This window comes from Dendropsophus ebraccatus, chromosome 2 (assembly GCF_027789765.1).
Source record: "Dendropsophus ebraccatus isolate aDenEbr1 chromosome 2, aDenEbr1.pat, whole genome shotgun sequence".
Classification (NCBI taxonomy): Eukaryota; Metazoa; Chordata; class Amphibia; order Anura; family Hylidae; genus Dendropsophus; species Dendropsophus ebraccatus.
Window position 1 is genome coordinate 20,032,075 of NC_091455.1, and position 19,948 is coordinate 20,052,022.

General features: G+C 44.8%; 1 protein-coding gene across 1 annotated transcript in view; it reads left to right on the forward strand.

Annotated features, from left to right (window-relative positions):
- FAM83A (family with sequence similarity 83 member A) overlaps positions 1-18,069 on the forward strand; it is a 40,980-nt gene extending 22,911 nt beyond the window's left edge. The window contains exon 4 of the mRNA XM_069957136.1: positions 15,197-18,069. Coding sequence (XP_069813237.1) covers positions 15,197-15,758 — 562 coding nt within the window. The 3' untranslated portion in view covers positions 15,759-18,069. The remainder of the gene's footprint in view (positions 1-15,196) is intronic.
- Positions 18,070-19,948: the final 1,879 nt, after the last annotated feature.

The window sequence follows — 19,948 nt, forward strand, 5'->3', positions numbered from 1 at the left end:
AGCAATCTATAGTCTTCTATGTCTGAGTCACAGTGCGGACTATAGCAGGAGCAGTGAGGGAGGATGCAGCAGAGCCGAGTACATGCATGACAGGACACATACCCTGCGGCTGTTCTGCCTATGAAACGTGGAGAATCACAGCTTATCTTCAGCTCTGCAGCCGGTGTCCGTGCATGTGCTCAGCTCGCTGGGAAAGGCTAGCGTGACATGTATGAGGAGCGACATGCCAAGGAGCTATCACAATCAGGGAGTTCCAATCACTTGCTTGCATTCGTCTCCGGCTTGACACCTCAATTACCCTGTCAAAACAAAAAGAGCTGATGGGTTGTATGAGCGATGGGAAAAAAGAGACCTGTATAATAGACCGGAGGACATATCGAGTGATGAGATTATTGGGAGCGTACCAGGAGGCGGCCCATTATCGCTGGCTAGCTTCTGTGTGGTCAGGGACGTAACCTCAGGGGGTGCAGAGGATTTGGTCATAACCAGGCCCTGGTGGCCAAAGAGGCTCCTGCTAGCGTTATAAATTACCGTACATTATGGTCAGGGGCGTTCTTGGCGTTTCTGGGGCCCCAAGCAAAGTCATGTCTGGGGCCCCCCCATGCCCCCCCTCCTCGACATGCGCTGCCCCCCCCCCCCCAGTAGTCCTCTTATAACCCTCCTACCACCATACAGAGATTACATATCACCTCAAAACTGCTCTGAACAAAACAGGAAGATATTACCAATGATGCCATAACATAATACTGCCACACCATGACCCCTATCACTACAGACCCTATAACAGAGTGCAGTTACATCCAGTGACTTACAGGAGGCGTCTTCTCTGATCAGCGTCTTTTACTTTTTTTTCTTTCTCTCTCCATCCAGCCTGAGCCACCTTGAAGTCTTCTCCCGGCTGGTAATCTTCCCTCCAGAATCTGTCAGAGAAATATTTTAGGCTCCAACACATACAGTAGTTAGGTCCCCTGTACCCCTATATAGTAGTTACGCCCCTCTGTGCCCCCACAGATTAAAGGTGTACCTGTGCTCCCACCTAATAATTAGGTATGTTCTGTGCCCCAGTATAGTAGTGAGGCATATAGGCACTTCTGTGCAGTCCCAATGTAATTAAGACCGCTGTGTGCTCCCCCCAGTTATATAGACCCCTTGTGCGCTGCCGACAGTAGTAAATACCACTTGTGTGCTGCCCCCTGTAGTATATACCTCTTGTGTGCTGTCCCCAGTGGTATATAGACCCCCCTGTGTGCTCCCGCAGTTATATATAGACCTGTGTGATCCCCCAGTTATACATAGCCCCCCTGTGTGCTTCCCCAGTATACTATATAGACCCCCTGTGTGCTTCTCTCAGTCGTATATACCCGTGTGCTCCCCCCAGTTGTATATACCCCCCGTGTGCTGCCCCCAGTTGTATATACCCCCCGTGTGCTGCCCCCAGTTGTATATACCCCGTGTGCTGCCCCCAGTTTTATATACCCCCTGTGTGCTCCCCCACTTGTATATAGCCTCCCTGTGAGCTCCCCCACTTGTATATAGCCCCCCTGTGTGCTCCCCCTTATATAGCCCCCCTGTGAGCTCCCCCACTTGTATATAGCCCCCTGTGAGCTCCCCCACTTGTATATAGCCCCCTGTGAGCTCCCCCACTTGTATATAGCCCCCCTGTGTGCTCCCCCCTTATATAGCCCCCCTGTGAGCTCCCCCACTTGTATATAGCCCCCTGTGAGCTCCCCCACTTGTATATAGCCCCCTGTGAGCTCCCCCACTTGTATATAGCCCCCTGTGTGCTCCCGTTTATATAGCCCCCCTGTGCGCTCCCCCCGTTTATATAGCCCCCGTGCACTACCCCACTTATATAGAGCCCCCCTGTGTGCTCTCCTGTTTATATAGCCCCCCTGTGCGCTCCCCCGTTTATATAGACCCCCACTTTGTGCTCCCCCCGTTTATATAGCCCCCCTGTGTGCTCCTCCGTTTATATAGCCCCCTGTGTGCTCCCCCTGTTTATATAGCCCCCCTGTGCGCCCCCCCGTTTATATAGCCCCCCTGTGCGCTCCCCCCGTTTATATAGCCCCCTGTGCGCTCTCCCGTTTATATAGCCCCCTGTGCGCTCCCCCCCCGTTTATATAGCCCCCCTGTGCGCTCCCCCCGTTTATATAGCCCCCCGGAGCGCTCCCCCCGTTTATATAGCTCCCTGTGCGCTCCCCCTGTTTATATAGCCCCCTGTGCGCTCCCCCCATTTATATAGCCCCCTGTGCGCTCCCCCCGTTTATATAGCCCCCTGTGCGCTCCCCCCGTTTATATAGCCCCCCTGTGCGCTCCTCCCGTTTTATATAGGCCCCCTATAATATAACACACACAGAAAAACAAAAAAAAACATTTTTACTCACCTGGGTTCGGCGTCTCCTCTTCTCTTCTCTTCCCTCTTGTGGCCGCGGGAAGTGTTTCCCCTGCGGTCACATAAGGCCGCTCTCCCGTTGTCATTGCACCGGTGCTCCAGTGACGCCTCGAGCGCCGGCACCAGAGACACAGAGCAGCCTCTTGTGACCGCAGGGAAAACACTTCCTGCGGCCACAAGAGTGACTGACAGTGAGGGAGCCAATGGCTCCTGCCCTGTCAGTGTCGCTGCTGCCTGTAACTATGTGCGCTCGTTACGAGCGCACATAGTTAGCCGCAGCGGTCTTGGGCACCAGAGCGGGGCCCCCCTGGATGTCGGGGGCCCCACGCAATTGCGTGGTATGCGTGGTGCCCAAGACCGCTACTGATTATGGTTATGAGGCATAGGGGCCCCAGAGGCTTCAAGTTGCTCCTCTGTGCGTGGTATTAAAATTACCATAGGTAAGAGATCCAACACAACATAAAGCAAAGGTCTCATGATGGGAGTCAGGGGCATCGCTATAGGGGGTGCAATGGTGCGTCCATGCCAAGGAGCCACAGCGGACCCATAAAATCTCTTTTCCCCATATGAGGAGGCCAGTGCTATAATTGAAGTATTATAATTGAGGGGCCTGAAACAAATTTTGCTTTGGGCCCACTGGCTTTGAAGGGCAACTATCAGCAGGTTAGACCCCCTACGTGGTGTACCGCCCCGAGCATCGATTCGGCCCCCAGCCCATCCCTTCCATTGATGATCATTGGGGGGCAGGCCGAATCGGTGCTCGGGGCGGTAGCGCTCCTATTGGCTTACCAAGCAGAAGATTTCATAGCTAACAGCACCCCGTGCCCACTAGAGAGCTATCAGCAGTTTAGTTTTGTCTAATCTATTTAAAATCGAGGAGACCCAGGGCTGCCTTATCATAATATGAGATGTTAAGGAAAATGTTTGTATGGAACATTTCCTTGGTGTTTTAACTCCTGTGCTGTTATAGTATGGTGCTTAATTATAATTAGGAAATTAATCAAGATACCGTATTTTTCGGACTATAAGGCGCACCGGACTATAAGGCGCACCTCCAATTTTAGACTGCTAAGGCTAGGTTCACACTGCGTTTTCAGCATCCGTTTAACGGATCCGTTTTTTTTAACGTCCAGAAAAATAGGGTCAGCAACGTTTTTTGGTCCGCCAAAAAAAACGGATCCGTTTTTTTTATAATGGAAGTCAATGGAAAAACGGATGCACACAAATGAATCCGTTTTTTGCAATCCGTTTTTCATGCGTTTTTTCAAAAAACGGATGCGTTAAATGGATGCTGAAAACGCAGTGTGAACCTAGCCTAAGCCATCTAGGTTCATATATAAGGCGCACCAGACTATAAGGCGCACCGCATTATAGTGTATAAGTTTGGCGGAGGAAGCACGGAGGAAGCTGGAAGCCTCTCTCCCCTTTGCCCGGTCAAAGCAACATGGCGCCGGAGTCCCTGCGGCTCCCCCTCCATCCTGCTCATATGCCGGCGGCGGAGCGGTGTGGCAGACTGCTCCGTCACACACAGCATCAGCGGGGACACACAGGGAGCCCATGGCAGCCCGTACTCTTCCCTCATCTGACAGAGGTAACAATCGGAACAGCCTGCCTGCAAATACCGGCTCCCCCGGACCCTTGTCGGGCTTAGCCGCAGAGCCGCAGCATCAGTTCCCCTCTGCCTCCACTCGGGCTCCCCCTCCCCTTCGGAATGCAGACAGCTCTTCAGCACAGCAGCACTCAGGCCCTCTTCTGCATCCATTTCTGCCTGCCTCCGCTCCTGTTAAGTCCTTGCCTGTAGAGGATCCCTTTGACAATCTGTGCATCCCTGACACTCAGCTTACTACTGCTGGAGAGAGCGGGAGAGAGCGGGACACCTTGAGAGCGGGAGAGCGGGACAGCAGGAAAGGCCTGCGGAGCCATGGGCTGGGAGTCCAGGTGAGGGAGCGCTGCACTGTGCTGTGTGGCGGGGAGATGTGAGCTCGGCAGCCTATCTGCGCCATGGAGGCCGGAGCTGTCCCGGTCCATATATAAGGCGCACTGGACTATAAGGCGCACTTACAATTTCTTAGAAAATCATAGTATTTTAAGTGCGCCTTATAGTCCGAAAAATACGGTAATTATGGTATTTAAAGGGGTTATCCAGCGCTACAAAAACATGGCCACTTTCTTCCAGAGACAGCCCCACTCTTGTCTCCAGTTTGGGTGCAGGTTTTGCAACTCAGTTCCATTGAAGTGAATAGAGCTTAAAGGGGTTGTCCAGCGAAAATCTTTTTCTCTCAAATCAACTGGTGTCAGAAAGTTATATAGATTTGTAATTTACTTCTATAAAAAAAATCTCAAGTCTTCCCATACTTATCAGCTACTATATGTCATGCAGGAAATGTTATTTTTTTTCAGTCTGACACAGCGCTCTCTGCTGACATCTCTGGCCGAGACAGGAACTGTCCAGAGCAGAAGAGGTTTTCTATGTGCAGTCATAGAAAACTGAGACCTGTCTCAGCCAGAGATGTCAGCAGAGAGCAGTGTCAGACTGAAAATAAAACACCACTTCCTGCAGGACATACAGCAGCTAATAACTATGGGAAGACTTGAGATTTTTTAATGGAAGTAAATTACAAATCTATATAACTTTCTGGTATCAGTTGATTTGAAAGAAAAAGATTTTCGCTGGAGTACCCCTTTGATTGCAAACCACACCTGAACTGGAGACAAGAGCGGAACTGTCTATGGAGGAAAGTAGCCATGTTTTTCTAACACTGGATAACCCCTTTAAAGGGGTACTCCGTCGCTGATAAAAAAATAAAAAATCAATCAATCATAAACATTTACCATCCCTCCTAAATCTGTCTCCGTTTGTATTTCCCGCTGTTTGCAGGTCCCTAAAGCTCCAGTTGGTGTTTTCATTTTTTCTTTACTTCCTGGTTTGAGCTTCCCCATGATGCTTTTATTGTCTCCTGTGATGTCTAACTGTCTCTGTAAAACTGTTAGATGGCTTACAGCTTGCTCAGCCAATCAGAGCTGAGCAACCTGAGTCATCTGACAAAGGGAGGCTGGCCTAACAAGGCTTAGACCCGCCTCCCTCTTGATGATGTCATTGTCCCAAAATGGCTTCCACAGAGCAGCCTGGGGTCAACAGTCATTAGGTAAGAATGCGTTTACTTCACTTCCTTGTGGGGGATTGAGGGGGGAAAAGATAGGGAAGGGAGGTGATTGAAGCATATTACAAAGTTATATACCTTTGTAATGTGTTTCAATTACTGGGAAAAATATTTTAGCTTGAGTACCCCTTTAAAGGGAGCCTGTCGCTGTTCCTGACCTTTCTGTTTTAGCAAATCCTTCTATTCCCCATGAAATAACAATTCTGGATCACCTATTCTTATAACTTTGTGATGTGCCGTTCCTCTATTAGACATGACTAAATAACCAAATGGATGCAAAGAGGTTAGGGGCGTGTCCCTACATAATTTTAGTGTCAGCTGTCACCTCTGATTGGATAGTTTTAGATTGTATAGGGACACGCCCCCAGTTGGTAACACCCAGATGGCTATTAAGCAATATATTTCTAATAAGAATAACAGAGGAACGGCACATCACAGAGCAAAAAGAATCAGGGATCCAGAATTTGTTATTTCATGGGCATTGCATGTTTTTTCTTTGCTAAAAAGACAGATCAGGAGCGGTGACAGCTCCTCTATATTCACTAATGTATAAGAACCCAACATAGCAAACAACCCTGCAAAAAACAAGCACTCATACAAGCACGTTGGCGTACAAGTAGTAAATTATCACTGACGGAATGTCGGCAGGTAAAAACAATAAAAATTTATTTTGGTCTTTAGGGGATTAATGTCAATGTATGACAGATGGAGATAAATTAGATTTTTTTTTAGCATGAATTATCACCAGGGCAATAAAAAAAGTATGAAATATTTCATTTCAACTATGACAACCTGAAAACAATGGAATGGACGTCACAATGGGCGTCATCTGTGACCAACAGACCGTACTGACCGCACTGTGTCTCCCATGCCAAAACTTCCTGGCTCCTGTGCCCTGTCATTTCAGTGTTAACATAGGCACATGGGTCCTCAGAACAACTAATCTGTTCTCTTTTAGGCTATGTCCACACATATATTGTAACTTGAGCTAAAAATCAAGCTTGGATTTAAAGAAAGTAACAAATATTGTATATAATTTCGCCGAAGGAAAAGATGATTCATCGAATTAACCATAAGGATAAAAATTGTCTATAAAGCCTGGAATGTTCCCCTGACATACTGACAAGCGGTGTGGTTCCTAGCTTAGAGTCATTTCTATACACCATGATGCCAAAAATGCTGAACCGTACAAGTTGCTTCAGAAAGAAAATATGATCAAGTTTTCTCAGATGACACAACAAAAATCGGTATTTAGTAACAACGTTTATATATATATATATATATATATAAATCTCCCTAGAAGACCACCTCTTTGAAAGGACTACTAGAGATGAGCACAGCTCTGGTTCGTCGGAAGTTGGAAGCAGTCCTAGTGAGTCTGGGAAAACATGGATACGGCCTATGGTCTAGGTTTGTATCCATGTTTTCCAGGACTCCCTAGGTCTGCATCCAACTTGTTTAGCCACTGGTAATCAAATGCAAAGACTTCTGGGTTTGAACGGACTCAAGTATGCTCATCTCTAAGGACCACAAGTTATTGTAAACCTCTTGTTGTACTATCTCGTTTTGGTGTCTTTGCATTCTGAAAGTCATAACTTTTTTTTTACTTTTTTTTTTCTTTTTACCATTGATGGCTGTTACATTTTATTCCTTTTTGGAAAAATACAACCCTGCCAGTGATCCCTAGTAGGGGACTTCATCGTGTGATGTTCTGTTTTGCAGTGTATTATGCTAGTGCATGGTGGCTGTAGTGCTGGGGACCTGGGTTCATATCCAAGGGCAACATCTGCATAGAGTTTGTATGTTCTCTGTTTTCTGTGTTTTCTCCGGGTACTCCAATTTCTTTCCAAAACATATAGATAGGAAAATTTAGATTGTGAGCCCTAATGAAAACAGCGCTGCGGAACAAATAAATATTATATTGTTATTATTATAAATATTATTAAAGGAGAAGTCCAATGAAAATTTTTATTAAAATATTGTATTCCCCCCAAAAGTTATACAAATCCCTAATAAACAATTATTACGGGAAATGCTTATAAAGTGCTTTTTTCCCTGCACTTACTACTGCATCAAGGCTTCACTTCCTGGATACCATGGTGATGTCACTTCCTGGATAACATGGTGATGTCACTTCCTGGATAACATGGTGATGTCACTTCCTGGATAACATGGTGATGTCACTTCCTGGATAACATGGTGACGTCACTTTCTGGATAATATGGTGATGTCACTTCCTGGATAACATGGGGATGTCACTTCCTGGATAACATGGTGATGTCACGACCCGACTCCCAGAGCTGTGCGGGCTGTTGCTGCTGGAGAGGATGATAGCAGGGGGACACTGAGGGACACAGGGAACTGGAGGAACACTGAGCATCCCTCTGCCATCATCCTCTCCAGCAGCCACAGCCCGCACAGCTATGGGAGTCGGGTTGTGACATCACCATTTTATCCAGGAAGTGACATCACTATGTTATCCAGGAAGTGACATCATCATGTTATCCAGGAAGTGACATCACCATGTTATCCAGGAAGTGACATCATCATGTTATCCAGGAATTGACATCACCATGTTATCCAGGAAGTGACATCACTATGTTATCCAGGAAGTGACCTCATCATGTTTATCCAGGAAGTGACATCACCATGTTATCCAAGAAGTGACATCACCATGTTATCCAGGAAGTGACATCACCATGTTATCCAAGAAGTGAAGCATTGATGCAGTAGTAAGTGCAGAGAAAAAAGCACTTTATAAGCATTTCCTGTAATAAGTGTATATTGGGGATTTGTATAACTTTTGGGGGCAAAACAATACTTTAATAAAACATTTTGGCCAGATTTCTCCTTTAATAACAGGTACCAAAATTGATAAACCAAAAAACTGTAAAGTGCTGTGGAATCCATTGGCGCTATACAAATACAAGCATTATTATTGTCCACAGGATCTTTTGCATGAACTATCCCATCCCATTTCATATGGCCCAATCCTGCGCCGAGAGCCAATGCTGATCAGCGAGATCGGCACTCTTTTGCAGAACCTTTACAAGGCCCGATCAATTGTGCAGCTGGGTCTCGCTTACAATTACCAGATTCATGCAGTCTATTAAATTTATGTTGGACTAGAGATGATTCTCATACCAACACAAAATGTGCGATCAGATACTGGACAAGTGATTTCTTGTTCATAGGCTGATCAATAAACCTTTTACTAAGGCTGGCTACCAGTGAGCTTGTGCAGAGTAGTAAATGATTGGTTGGCTGCTATTATGTGTGTTATGTTATGTGTGTATATGACATCATTATCTGGTCACTATATGGCAATATTATATGTACAAGTGGGGAGTGCTGTCCTATTCTGTTTTTTGCCCAGAGACAAATTTTTGATCCTGGGTCACATGTCACCCTGTACAGCAGGGATGGGAAACCTTTGGCCCTCCAGCTGTTGCAAAACTACAATTCCCATCATGCCTGGACAGCCAAAGCTGTAGTTTTGCAACAGCTGGAGGGCCGCAGATTCCCCATCCCCACTGTACAATGTGCACTCCCTATTTCCACTTCATACGTTATTACTTCTCCCGTTATCCCAATTTTTGTCTTTTTTGTAGATTAAATCCCTCTTTTTCCTCAATCTTGCTGATTCACTAGCCTCCCCACACCGAGATGTCACTGTATTGGCTGTCATCCAGAAAAGCTTTGTGCAGCTTGGCAGGGACTGTGGTGGTATGTGCCAGGGCGGGGTGTAGGCTCTGCAGCTGGCATGGTTATCCATCAATATTACATAAATCCTCCATTAATTTACAGTACAGGTGTATGGCGTGAATACAAGCACGTGCTATCCCTTCAGATCTGTGTGATCAGTACATTTCATCGTCTTGGTGGGGGGCCCTTATCAGACTGACGGAATGTTCTTGATTCCATCTGAATACAATCTTTAGATCATCTTTTCTTTGATCTTTTGATTTTTTTTTTTTTATTTAAAATGTTTTTTTGTTATTGTTTTTTTGTTTTGAAGAAATATTTGAACTTTTTTTTGCACTTTGCTGTAGTTACACTGATCACCTGTACATGTGACACACATTTACTAGGGGGATCTAGGAGACACCTGGCCATATTTTTGGCTACTTCTTTTTCTGTACATGGTTTGCCCCTCAGCCCCTCAGTTATAAAACTTTTTGCATTTTATGTACAGTGTATATTTTACAGTCAATTTTCGGGGTTCGGAGGCTAGTAGGCTACGGGTTATTGGTTGGAATAAGTGATTTATGAGTTAGTAAGGTTAGGCACTATAGTACAGGTCATTGGTGTAGTGTTGCCCTGTTTTAGGGGCCGTGTGAGCGTTGCTGTTATGGTGGCCTGTGTTTGGTCCTGTATTAGGGGTGATGTGGCTAGTGCTGTAATGAGCAATGTGGCTGGGGCTGGAATTGGAGCCTTTGGATGTGCTTTATTAGGGGCAATGTAACTAAAGCTGGAATGGGGCAATGTTCGATATGAGCAAACTTTGAGAATGCTTGGGTAAGTCCAAACCTGAGCATGCAGCATTTGATTACTGGGGGCTAGTTAGTTGGATGCAGCCATAGGGAGTCCTGGATAACATGGATACAGCTATAGGCTATAATGGGCTACTGTAGCAGATGCTGAATTGGGGCACTGTCACTGGCACTATAATGAGGGCCTAGTAGCAGGTGCTGTAATGCTGTAATGGGGCCTATGGCTGGTGCTCTGATAGGGGCCCTATGGCTGGTGCTCTGATAGGGGCCCTAGGGCTGGTGCTCTGATAGGGGCCTATGGCTGGCACGGTAATAGGACCACTGTGGAAGTTGCTTTCATGGGGCCTTTGGCTGGTGATGTCATGGGGATGGTTGTGCTCTAATGAGAGGACTATGGCTGGTACTGTCATGGCCACCATGTAACTAGTGCTGTAGCAGGGTCCTCTGACTGAGCTGTAAGGCTACATTCACACGTAGCAAAAGTGGCGGAATTCTCCGCTGCAGGATGCCGCCAGCCTCCCTGTCATAATTACAGTCAATGGGAGGCTTGCGCGCCTCTCTCCACGCTGAAGAATCCTGCCACTTATGCTACGTGTGAATGTAGTCTAATGGAGGAACAGAGGCTCAGGCTGTAATGGCTGTCTGTGGCTGGAAATGTAATGGGGGCCATCTGGCTTATGCAGAAATGGTTGCTGTAATGGAGGCCTGTGGCTGTAAACTGCAATGGGAGCCACCTGGCTTGAGCTGTAATGGGGTCCCTGTGGCTCCATTATTGGTCCACAAAAGAGATGAGCACAACTCAAGCATTCTTAAGTCCTAGGGAATCCTGAAAACATGGATACAGCCATAGACCATAGGACTCCCTAGAGCTGCATCCAACTTCTTCAGCCACCGGTAATCAAATGTCAAACGATCGGACTTGAGCATGCTTGAGTTAAGCTCATCTCTAGTGCACAGTAGCTAGTACTGTAATGAGGGATATGAGGTTGTCACTTGATGAGCGCCAAGTAGTAGTCATATTCTATCATTAATTCCTATCTTGAGGGAACATGGATAAAATTTCATTGACTGGGGGGCATTTGCCTTATAAAAATTGAGAAACGCTACAATGTCACACCCAAGGCTGTACTGTGAATTCTGCTGACAGACACAACCCCACGGCCATTTCACATGCAGCCAGTCTACTGGAAACAGTCTGAACCCCAGTCCATTTATTTTACTTTACATTTACAATACAATCTTTTGTTATTCTTTCTATATAAACAGATCCACAATAATCTGGTTTTAAGACCCAGGACCCCAGCACTGCAAAAGTCACTAGTGTTGGATCCATTGGCTGTCCAAAGGCCATCTTACCCTCTCGAGGTGATTTTGCAGTTAAGGTCACTGGTGATCAGTTGATCATGGTTAATCCCAATGTTGGGACCTCCCATGATGAGTAGAAGAGCAGCAGCATTCACTAGGTGACCATGACATAAAACTCTGTGCACTATGATTACAATCTTGGGGTCCCAAAAAAGTTATTTAAAAAAATTTCCAATGTTCAATTATATATTTAGACACAGAGGCTGGTAACAAACATGAGCAAAAAAAAAAGAATGTATAAACATAAAAATGTCATAAAATATAATAAACCTCAAGATTCCAAAATGCACCATCGCTAAGTGACATGAAGGTCGTCCCAGCAACTGCTATGGGGACAAAAGCCCAGTGGGTAGCTCAATGCTCGTCACTGTTTCCTTGCAGCATTGGGGTCCTAAGTATATCTAGAGATGAGCGAACTTACAGAAAGTTCGGCCGAACGTTAAACCCATCCACTAGGCCGTTGTTTGCTTTAGTCTGCAGCATGGAAATGTCCAGGATGAGACTCCTAGGTCTCCTAGGGCTGTATCCATGTTTTCCAGGCAGTGTTAATCAACATCCGAGTTATCAGGTTTGAGGTCGGCCAAACCTACTGTAAGTTCACTTATCTCTCTCACTTATAACCAGGGGAAACAATGGAACAGAACTTGATGTTCTTTTCATGTTTTTGTAGTTTTATGACCTCCAAAAACATAGAAATCATTGTATATGAAAAGAAAAGGAATTCTGGGAATAACTGTGTTTTTTAATACACATACAGCATCCTCTTTGTTTCTGTATTTGGAGTGCTCCTTTAACCACTAATTTGCTGGATAGCCATGGTGCATTACTTATCATATTACAATTAAAAAAATAAATAAATAAATAAATACATTTAATCATATTGGACCAAAATATAGAGTTTCATAAAATAATTTCTTAAAAAAACATAAATTTAAAAATTAAGAATAATAGAAAAAAATACATACAGGGCTATGTTCACACAATGTTTTTTCAGCTCCGTTTAAAATGACGTCCGTCATTTTGAGTCTAAATTAACGAACGTCATTTAGCTGTCTGGTCTCTCCTGACTGCTGTTCGTACATTGTTCTAGTTTAGGGCCCATTTACACAGAAAGATTATCGGCCAAAGATTTGATGCCAAAGCCAGAAATGGATTTGAAAAGAGGAAAAATCTCAGGCCTTATGACCTGATCTCTGTTTCTGGCTTTGGCTTCAAATCTTTGGCAGATAATCTGTCAGATAATCTTTCTGTGTAAATGGACCCTTAGGTGGACTAATTGGTCTTTGGATGCGGCTTAATTGAAATGTCCATTAAATTTAATAGTAAAAATGGAGAAAGAACAGTGACAAAAATTGTATAAATTGTCATGATTGTTATTTTGAAGTCCGCGCAGATTACGTCCCTTATTCAGTTGTGTGCACTGCACGTCAATCTTTTCATTGACTTCAATGCATTGCAGTGAGTTAAATCGTGGCAATAATTGACATGACATTTTTTTTAAATAGCAAAAGCAGACGCCTTTTCTCTATTTTTGACCTTGTGTGAACATAGCCTAAACCTGTACTCAAAATAGGTAGAGTAAAAATGTGCATAAAAAAAATTCTGTATCTTCCCAATGGCGAAAATATATTTTTTGTATGTTCCACAAAATAAATTACTGTAAGCTTAAAATTTTAAAGACCAAATTAAAATGCAACCTAAAGAATAGAAAAAAATCACTACCGTAAGCAAAACTTCTGGTTATTGGAGAGGAGTAAGGTAAAACCGGAGTGGATATCCTTAAGATATAGAGACTGAGGGGGAGATTTATCAAAAATGGTGTAAAGTGAAACTGGCTCAGTTGCCCCTAGCAACCAAGATTCCACCTTTCATTTTCCAAAGAGTCTGTGAGGAATGAAAGGTGGAATCTGATTGGTTGCTAGGGGCAACTGAGCCCGTTTCACTTTACCCCATGTTTGATAAATCTCCCCCTGAGTGTATATAATCTGTTGGCCGTCCTGTGGCCAGATGATGGATGATCAGTCTCTATACAGGGAGCTCCCTTTATTTGTGACCACCATGTTGAGTCGGTGCAGTGGGGTGACTGGCGCCAGGATCGGGGGCTTCATTCCGAGTTACGCCATGGGTTCTCTGGTGTTTACTTCTTGAAGCTGAACTGTTCCTATTATTTCATTGTACTATAATAACACTTGTGACTTTGTTTACCCTCAAGGGTAAATAAATGTAAGAGGCGGGTAAAGTGTCAATAAGATTATCCCCCATCTTGCCTCCCTGTTCCTACATGTTCGTAATTATCCGGCATTGACAGGACTCTGTTGTGCTTTGACTTTTACATTCTTGTGTCAATACTCAGCATATTGTAAAGGTCGGCAATGACTGGGGAGGGGACACTCTCAAAAGTGCAGAGAAAGGATTTTCATTTCCTCTTCTTCCTCCTCCATTTTGTTCCCTGTGGTATTATGTGATTGCTCCGAGCAGATCCATATGCAAATCCATAGGGGATGTAGTGGTAGCAGTCATACCCAGGACCTGGTGTCTGAAGGGGTTAAGGATTTGCATTAGCAAATTTTCTCCTTTGTAATAATCTATTATATTACAGGCGTCTAGTCCATAAGGAGTATTTTAAATAAAAAATATTCATTTCCTTTATTAATTTCTTTAATAAAGTTTTATAATTATATATAATATAACTTTATTAACCAAAATGTTTATCTAATATATATATATATATTTATTTATTTTTTAATTTATTATTTTATTTATTTTTTACATTTTCACATTAAGGGGGCAGCAGTAAGGGGTGACGCAATCTCTCTGCTACCACCACTGACTGTGTCGGTAACTGCAAGGCTGCACAAGTTCTGGTCCTGACATAGTTACCTGTCACTAGCTCTATATAATACATGTTAGCATTAGAATATTAAGTACACCAGGGGAAGCTGTCTGTGTCACTAGTGCTGCAGTCTCTCCTGATATATAATACGTTACCTCTATATAATACGTTACCATTAGAATAGACTTTACACTTGGGGGAGCTGTCTGTGTCAGTAGTGCTGCAGCCTCCCCTGATGTCTATATAATACATGTTACCATTAAAATATACATTACTTTTGGGGAAGCTGTCTGTGTCATCAGTGCTGCAGCCTCCCCTGATGTCTAAATAATAATTGTTAGCATTATAATAGACATTATACTGCAGCCGAGGCACAGTGTAGCAGAGTTAATCACCGCTCATCCTGCCACTGTGCCGCGGCTGCAGCGCTAATGACACAGACAGCTGTCTGTGTAATGCTTATTCCAATGCCAACATGCATTACAATAGATGTAAGAGGAGGCTCAGTATCACTAGTTCTGCAATAGCCAGGACCAGGGCTTCCATGTTACAAGCCCTAGCCTAATCATGGACCTAATGGACCCAAACGATTGCTGGCATTAGGGTCATTCTGGTTGGGACCTACAGCCATGCACGTTATATAGCTGTCAGATGAACACATTTGGCCCCATACACTTGCTCTCTTGGCCCGGTGAACATAGAATTCATGGAATTCAGCTTAACACCCCCGCTCTTTCGACATAACACATGGTGGGGATCTCAGGCCCGAGACCACCACCAATCAAAAACATGTCATTGTCAGAAGTACCTCATTTGAGATGATGTAGTAGATTTAGTTGGAGTCACATGTAAATCCATCATTGACGTCATAGTGATTGGAGCCGATATTACAATTAACTTCTAAACTTTTACAATATTTTGACGCTAACAATGTCTTCTACTCCATTTCTAGCTTCACGTGGCTTTCTGGACAAGTTCACAGAAACTTTTTGACCAAGTTTACTGGAACGGTGGTTGAGTTATTCGATGAGGAGTTCAGACACCTCTACGCTTTATCCAAACCGGTGATGGGATTAAAGTCTCCTGCCCCAATGAAGCCAGTATTGAGGAGAGAGGACAGTGTCATAAGCACCATGACGGACAGCAGCACCCAGGAGAGCGCAAACACCACCTCAGACCTTCTGAGCAGCTCCCCAACTACCAGCATTTCCCAACTTTCCCAGCGTCCCTCATCACCTCTAACTTCTCTAACTCCAACCCCAGCTCCAGCTCCATCTCCACTTCAAAGGATGAACTCCTTCCATGGCTACTCCGCCTTGAGGTCACCTCCACCTCAAACCAGCTATCAAATGAACATTTACCAGAGGAATTATCCATCCGAAAGCTCCACGCATATCTTCAACAACAATAACAACATTTACCGCTCCATGAGAACCCGTAGAGAAGACTTGAGCCCAACAATATCAAGGTTCACCCAAGGATGGAGGTTGTTCTCCAAGCCGACAATGACTTAAGATCAAGACATAGAATAAATTGCACAATATTACATAAAGTGCAATGACTATTGTGATGATGTTCTCCACAAAAATGAATAGTGTTCATATAATGTGGCTTGAAAGTATTCATAGGTTCCTATTAGGGATGGTCTGAACCTGGTTCGGTTCGGGTTCGTACGAACCTGAACTCTCGGAAATGATTCCCGCTGTCTCCCCGCTCCGTGGAGAGGGTGGATACAGCGGGAGGACCGCCTGGAAAACTTGGATACAGCCATAACCATAGGATGTATGCCAGTTTTCCAGGCGGTCCTCCTGCTGTATCCACCCGCTGCACGGAGCAGGCAGACAGCTGGAATCTGATGCCGAGCGTTCGGGTTCATACGAACCCGAACCTCGGCAGGTTTGGACCATCCCTAGTTCCTATTATTTACATGGAAAATGTACTATTTTTGGATTGTTGTTGGACATCTTGTGAGATGTCATTGTGATGATGACTTGAGGTCGTGAAGGTCTGCACTCATAGGACTTACAATGTTTTATACCTGTTAGGGTTATGTTATATAGTGACTACAGTTTGGGACCAGGGTTAGGTCCTTCAGTAAGGATCAGAGTTTAATAGCAGTATAATGCCATTTGACTTGGGTGTGTTGATACATATGTTGGCATCTTTCTCAGGCTGGTCACCTCACCCAGAGATGGGCAATCGTCTACTAATCCCATGGGTTAGCCAGGCGATTTACCCAATGAGAGTCATGAATCTATGTAACTGCACATTTTGCAGAGCAATTGCACAAAAAAACTGACATTGGGGTTGATCGTCATCTTATGGGGGTCTGCTGTGAATTTACTTTTACATGATGAATAAATGTTCTTTGCTGTATCACATTATCGAAATGTAGAGATGGACTTGGCATGGTTCACCATGGTGAGTGACAAGCCGCGCAAAATACACTCAAGCAGATCACTGCTTTTGCAGCACCCAGGAAGCCCACTCTGCCACTGGGTGCTGCAAATGATGATGGCTTAGGGGGCCCAGTGTATTGCAGGAGTGGGCCACTAGTCCCCCTGATGCACCGGCTGCTACAGTGGTAGTTACGCCCCTACTGCCCACCAAATCACCAATCTCGGCAGGATTAGAAAACTATCTAATGTATATAGAGGAAACCTGAGCTCCCCCTTAGTCTAAAGAAAGATCATATTAAGAATTTCAACAAGCCCGATCCTTTGTTTCTCTTGGGTATAAGTTGCTGCCAGAGGTATATGCTACTTACCTCCTTTAGATAAATAATTGTGATCATCTGATCGACCATGCTTGAGAGGATTTGGGGGGTTTGGTGGGATTTGCAGCAGATGGTAGTGGGTCAGATGCAGGCTCATGCCTATAGTTGTCGGCTTAGGACTATATCTTTATAATAGTATCCTGCTGATAGGATCACCATCGATCGGCTGGGAACCTGTGAGTGTTTCGTTCTGCTGCAGTTATGCATTACACAATGTTTATTTCAATCAATGGGCTGTTTATGTAATACTTGGACATGTTGAGTCAAGTTGGACATGTTGTAGATGCACAAAGGGTGATACTTCATCTTCTTAATTCACATCTCTGGCCTTCTCATCATGTAATAGTGATGCATGGCCGATGGCTGACAATTCAACAAACAGTTTACATTACCTGTCCGCGTTCCCGGTCTTCTCCTGTGCTCTGTTTTCTCCCCGATCCTGCGCACTGCTGCTTCAGAGTGGCCTGTCTGAGCTGACAGACCGCTCAGCCAATCACTTGCAGCGGCGGTTCCAACCAGTGATTGGCTAAGAGGCCTGTCACCTTAGACAGACCGCTCTGAAGCTGCAACACATGGGCAGGGGAGAAAGCAGAGTGCAGGAGGAGACCGGGAACGTGGACAAGTAATGTAAACTGGGCAAAGGCAGCATCAACATCGCTAACAATGTCTGTGCAGCCCTTGCTAAACGATTATCGGGCCATGTAATAGGCCCAATAAACGAGCGCCGATCTAGCAGATCGGCGCTCATATACAATATTGATCGTCCCGTCTATTAGGACCCATAGTCCTCTCACTGATAGATCTGAAGTGTTATCTTCTTCCGTTAAAAATGTGTTAGGCAGCTATACATATATATATATATATATATATATACTGTATATGTATATACAGACAGATATTATTTATCTCTCTACATTCTGCAGAAATATTTACTACATGACATATTATAGAAGAAAGGGAAATGAAATGTAAGATGTTAATGAACTGTATCCTCCGCACTGATGGAACTGCCTGTAAATGACTATAATAAAGTGTATATAGTGAACATGCGATTAATTCTTCTTCCTTTATAGGGGGCTAATCTCACAATCAAGGCTCAATAGGTTTGGCTGCTTTTGGAAATGGTATCAGATGTAGCAGAGCTGAGTATGTTAGATTTGACACATAATGATATCCCAATGTATAGTACTAGATTTACATGTTAGGAGCTTATAGATTTACATGTCAAGAGACTAGGCACTGCTCCAACCTAGCCAGAAACCTGCTCCACACTGATGAGGGGCAACACCCCAAAACAGCTGTCTGTGGATGGATACCTACCTGGCTTTGGATTTTCCCTTGTCATATCCTTGTGTTTGTAAATTGAGTTGGACATTAACTAATAGGGCCACTTAATATGGTGTTTTTGGTAGTTTCTAGCGATGGTCCGAACCTGCCGAGGTTCGGGTTCGTACGAACCCGGACTCTCGGCAATGATTCCCGCTGTCTTAAACCTCCGTGCAGAGGGTGGATACAGCGGGAGGACCGCCTAAAAAACCGGGATACAGCCACAGCCATAGGCTGTATCCCAGTTTTCCAGTGATCTTTTTGCCATAGCAGCCTATAGACACAGACTGGCACCGGATGTAAAAGTCTATGCTCCTCGGTCTCCATGCAAAATCTGGGTCCCACTATTTAGTGCTGTTTATAATGCTTCCTATTTGGGGAAGTAGGAACTTTAGGGCCCCTTCAGGCTTCGCAGCCTGTTTATCACCCTAGAGTTACATGGCGGCAACTAGCTGGATATTAAGGATATTCTCCTGTACCATCACAGTAACTAGAAAGTGCCCTGGGGTATGTAAGAGACTTTCTTTAGCCAAACTATTTTGCATCTTCCCCCCTATTACCACTAGTACTGCGGGGGGCATCCCAAGAGTCACTCCACTCCAGCCACCAAGACCTAAGGTTGCCATTGGTGGAAATACAAGACTCATTTGGTTCTGAGGATTATGTGTAAGCCCTGGTATACTACACATAGGGGGGGTTATCAAAAGCCAAGTTGGTGGCGACTTATCTCCTAGGAGACCAAAAGGATCAGGCAGTTGAAATCCAACATTCCCAGTCCTGTCCTCTTCAGAACTTTTCTGAATTAGGACGTAGCACTGTGCAAAAGCAGCTAGATATATTGTGAAAGGCGTCTCTACTATGTCTGCACCTGTTCCACAGATAGGGGTCTACTGGTTTCACAATAGTATGGGACAACATGGGGATCCAGAGAAGTAACTACAAGCTCCGTCATGTCTGACCAGCCTGGGGACTTTCCTGAAAATCCGCACCATAGAACAGAATGTGGTGCCCTTGGGCTGTGCGAATACAAATCACATCTGTCATGGAGATTAAATGCCTGACATGTATGTAAATTCCCATTGTGTGGTCAGGCAGCTTACACTGAGTTCTTTAACCAAACAGGAAAACCACAATATATCTCCAATAGGGACGTTTCATAACCTACCTAATTGGTGGTGCCTTATATTCTCCGAGTCATAATACGTCCTAGTTCAAGATCAACAGCTCACGGATCTTGACAATGGTGTCCAACCTGTAGGTCTCCATTAGGTCATAATCATGTTCCTTGGGGTTCAAAGAGGAGATGATGGAATCTGCACCATTATCTTTGTCCCTATAACGCAGAAGGACACAGGGTCGAACTGTGGTATCTGGGGCCCACCAGAAGAACTGATCCTGGAGGCCCACCAATGAAGAACCAGTGAGAAACGACATGTCAGTCAGTGTTAGTGCAGGTTTTAAAGCTGGGGGCCCACCGGAAGATCCTCCAGCCCTCTGGTGGGCCAGTCCGACACTTGACGGACAAATCATCCATGAGCGCTAACAGGTTATTGGTGATGGCTCCAAAGTCATCCCCAAATGGGCTTGTCTTCTGCTGGGCAC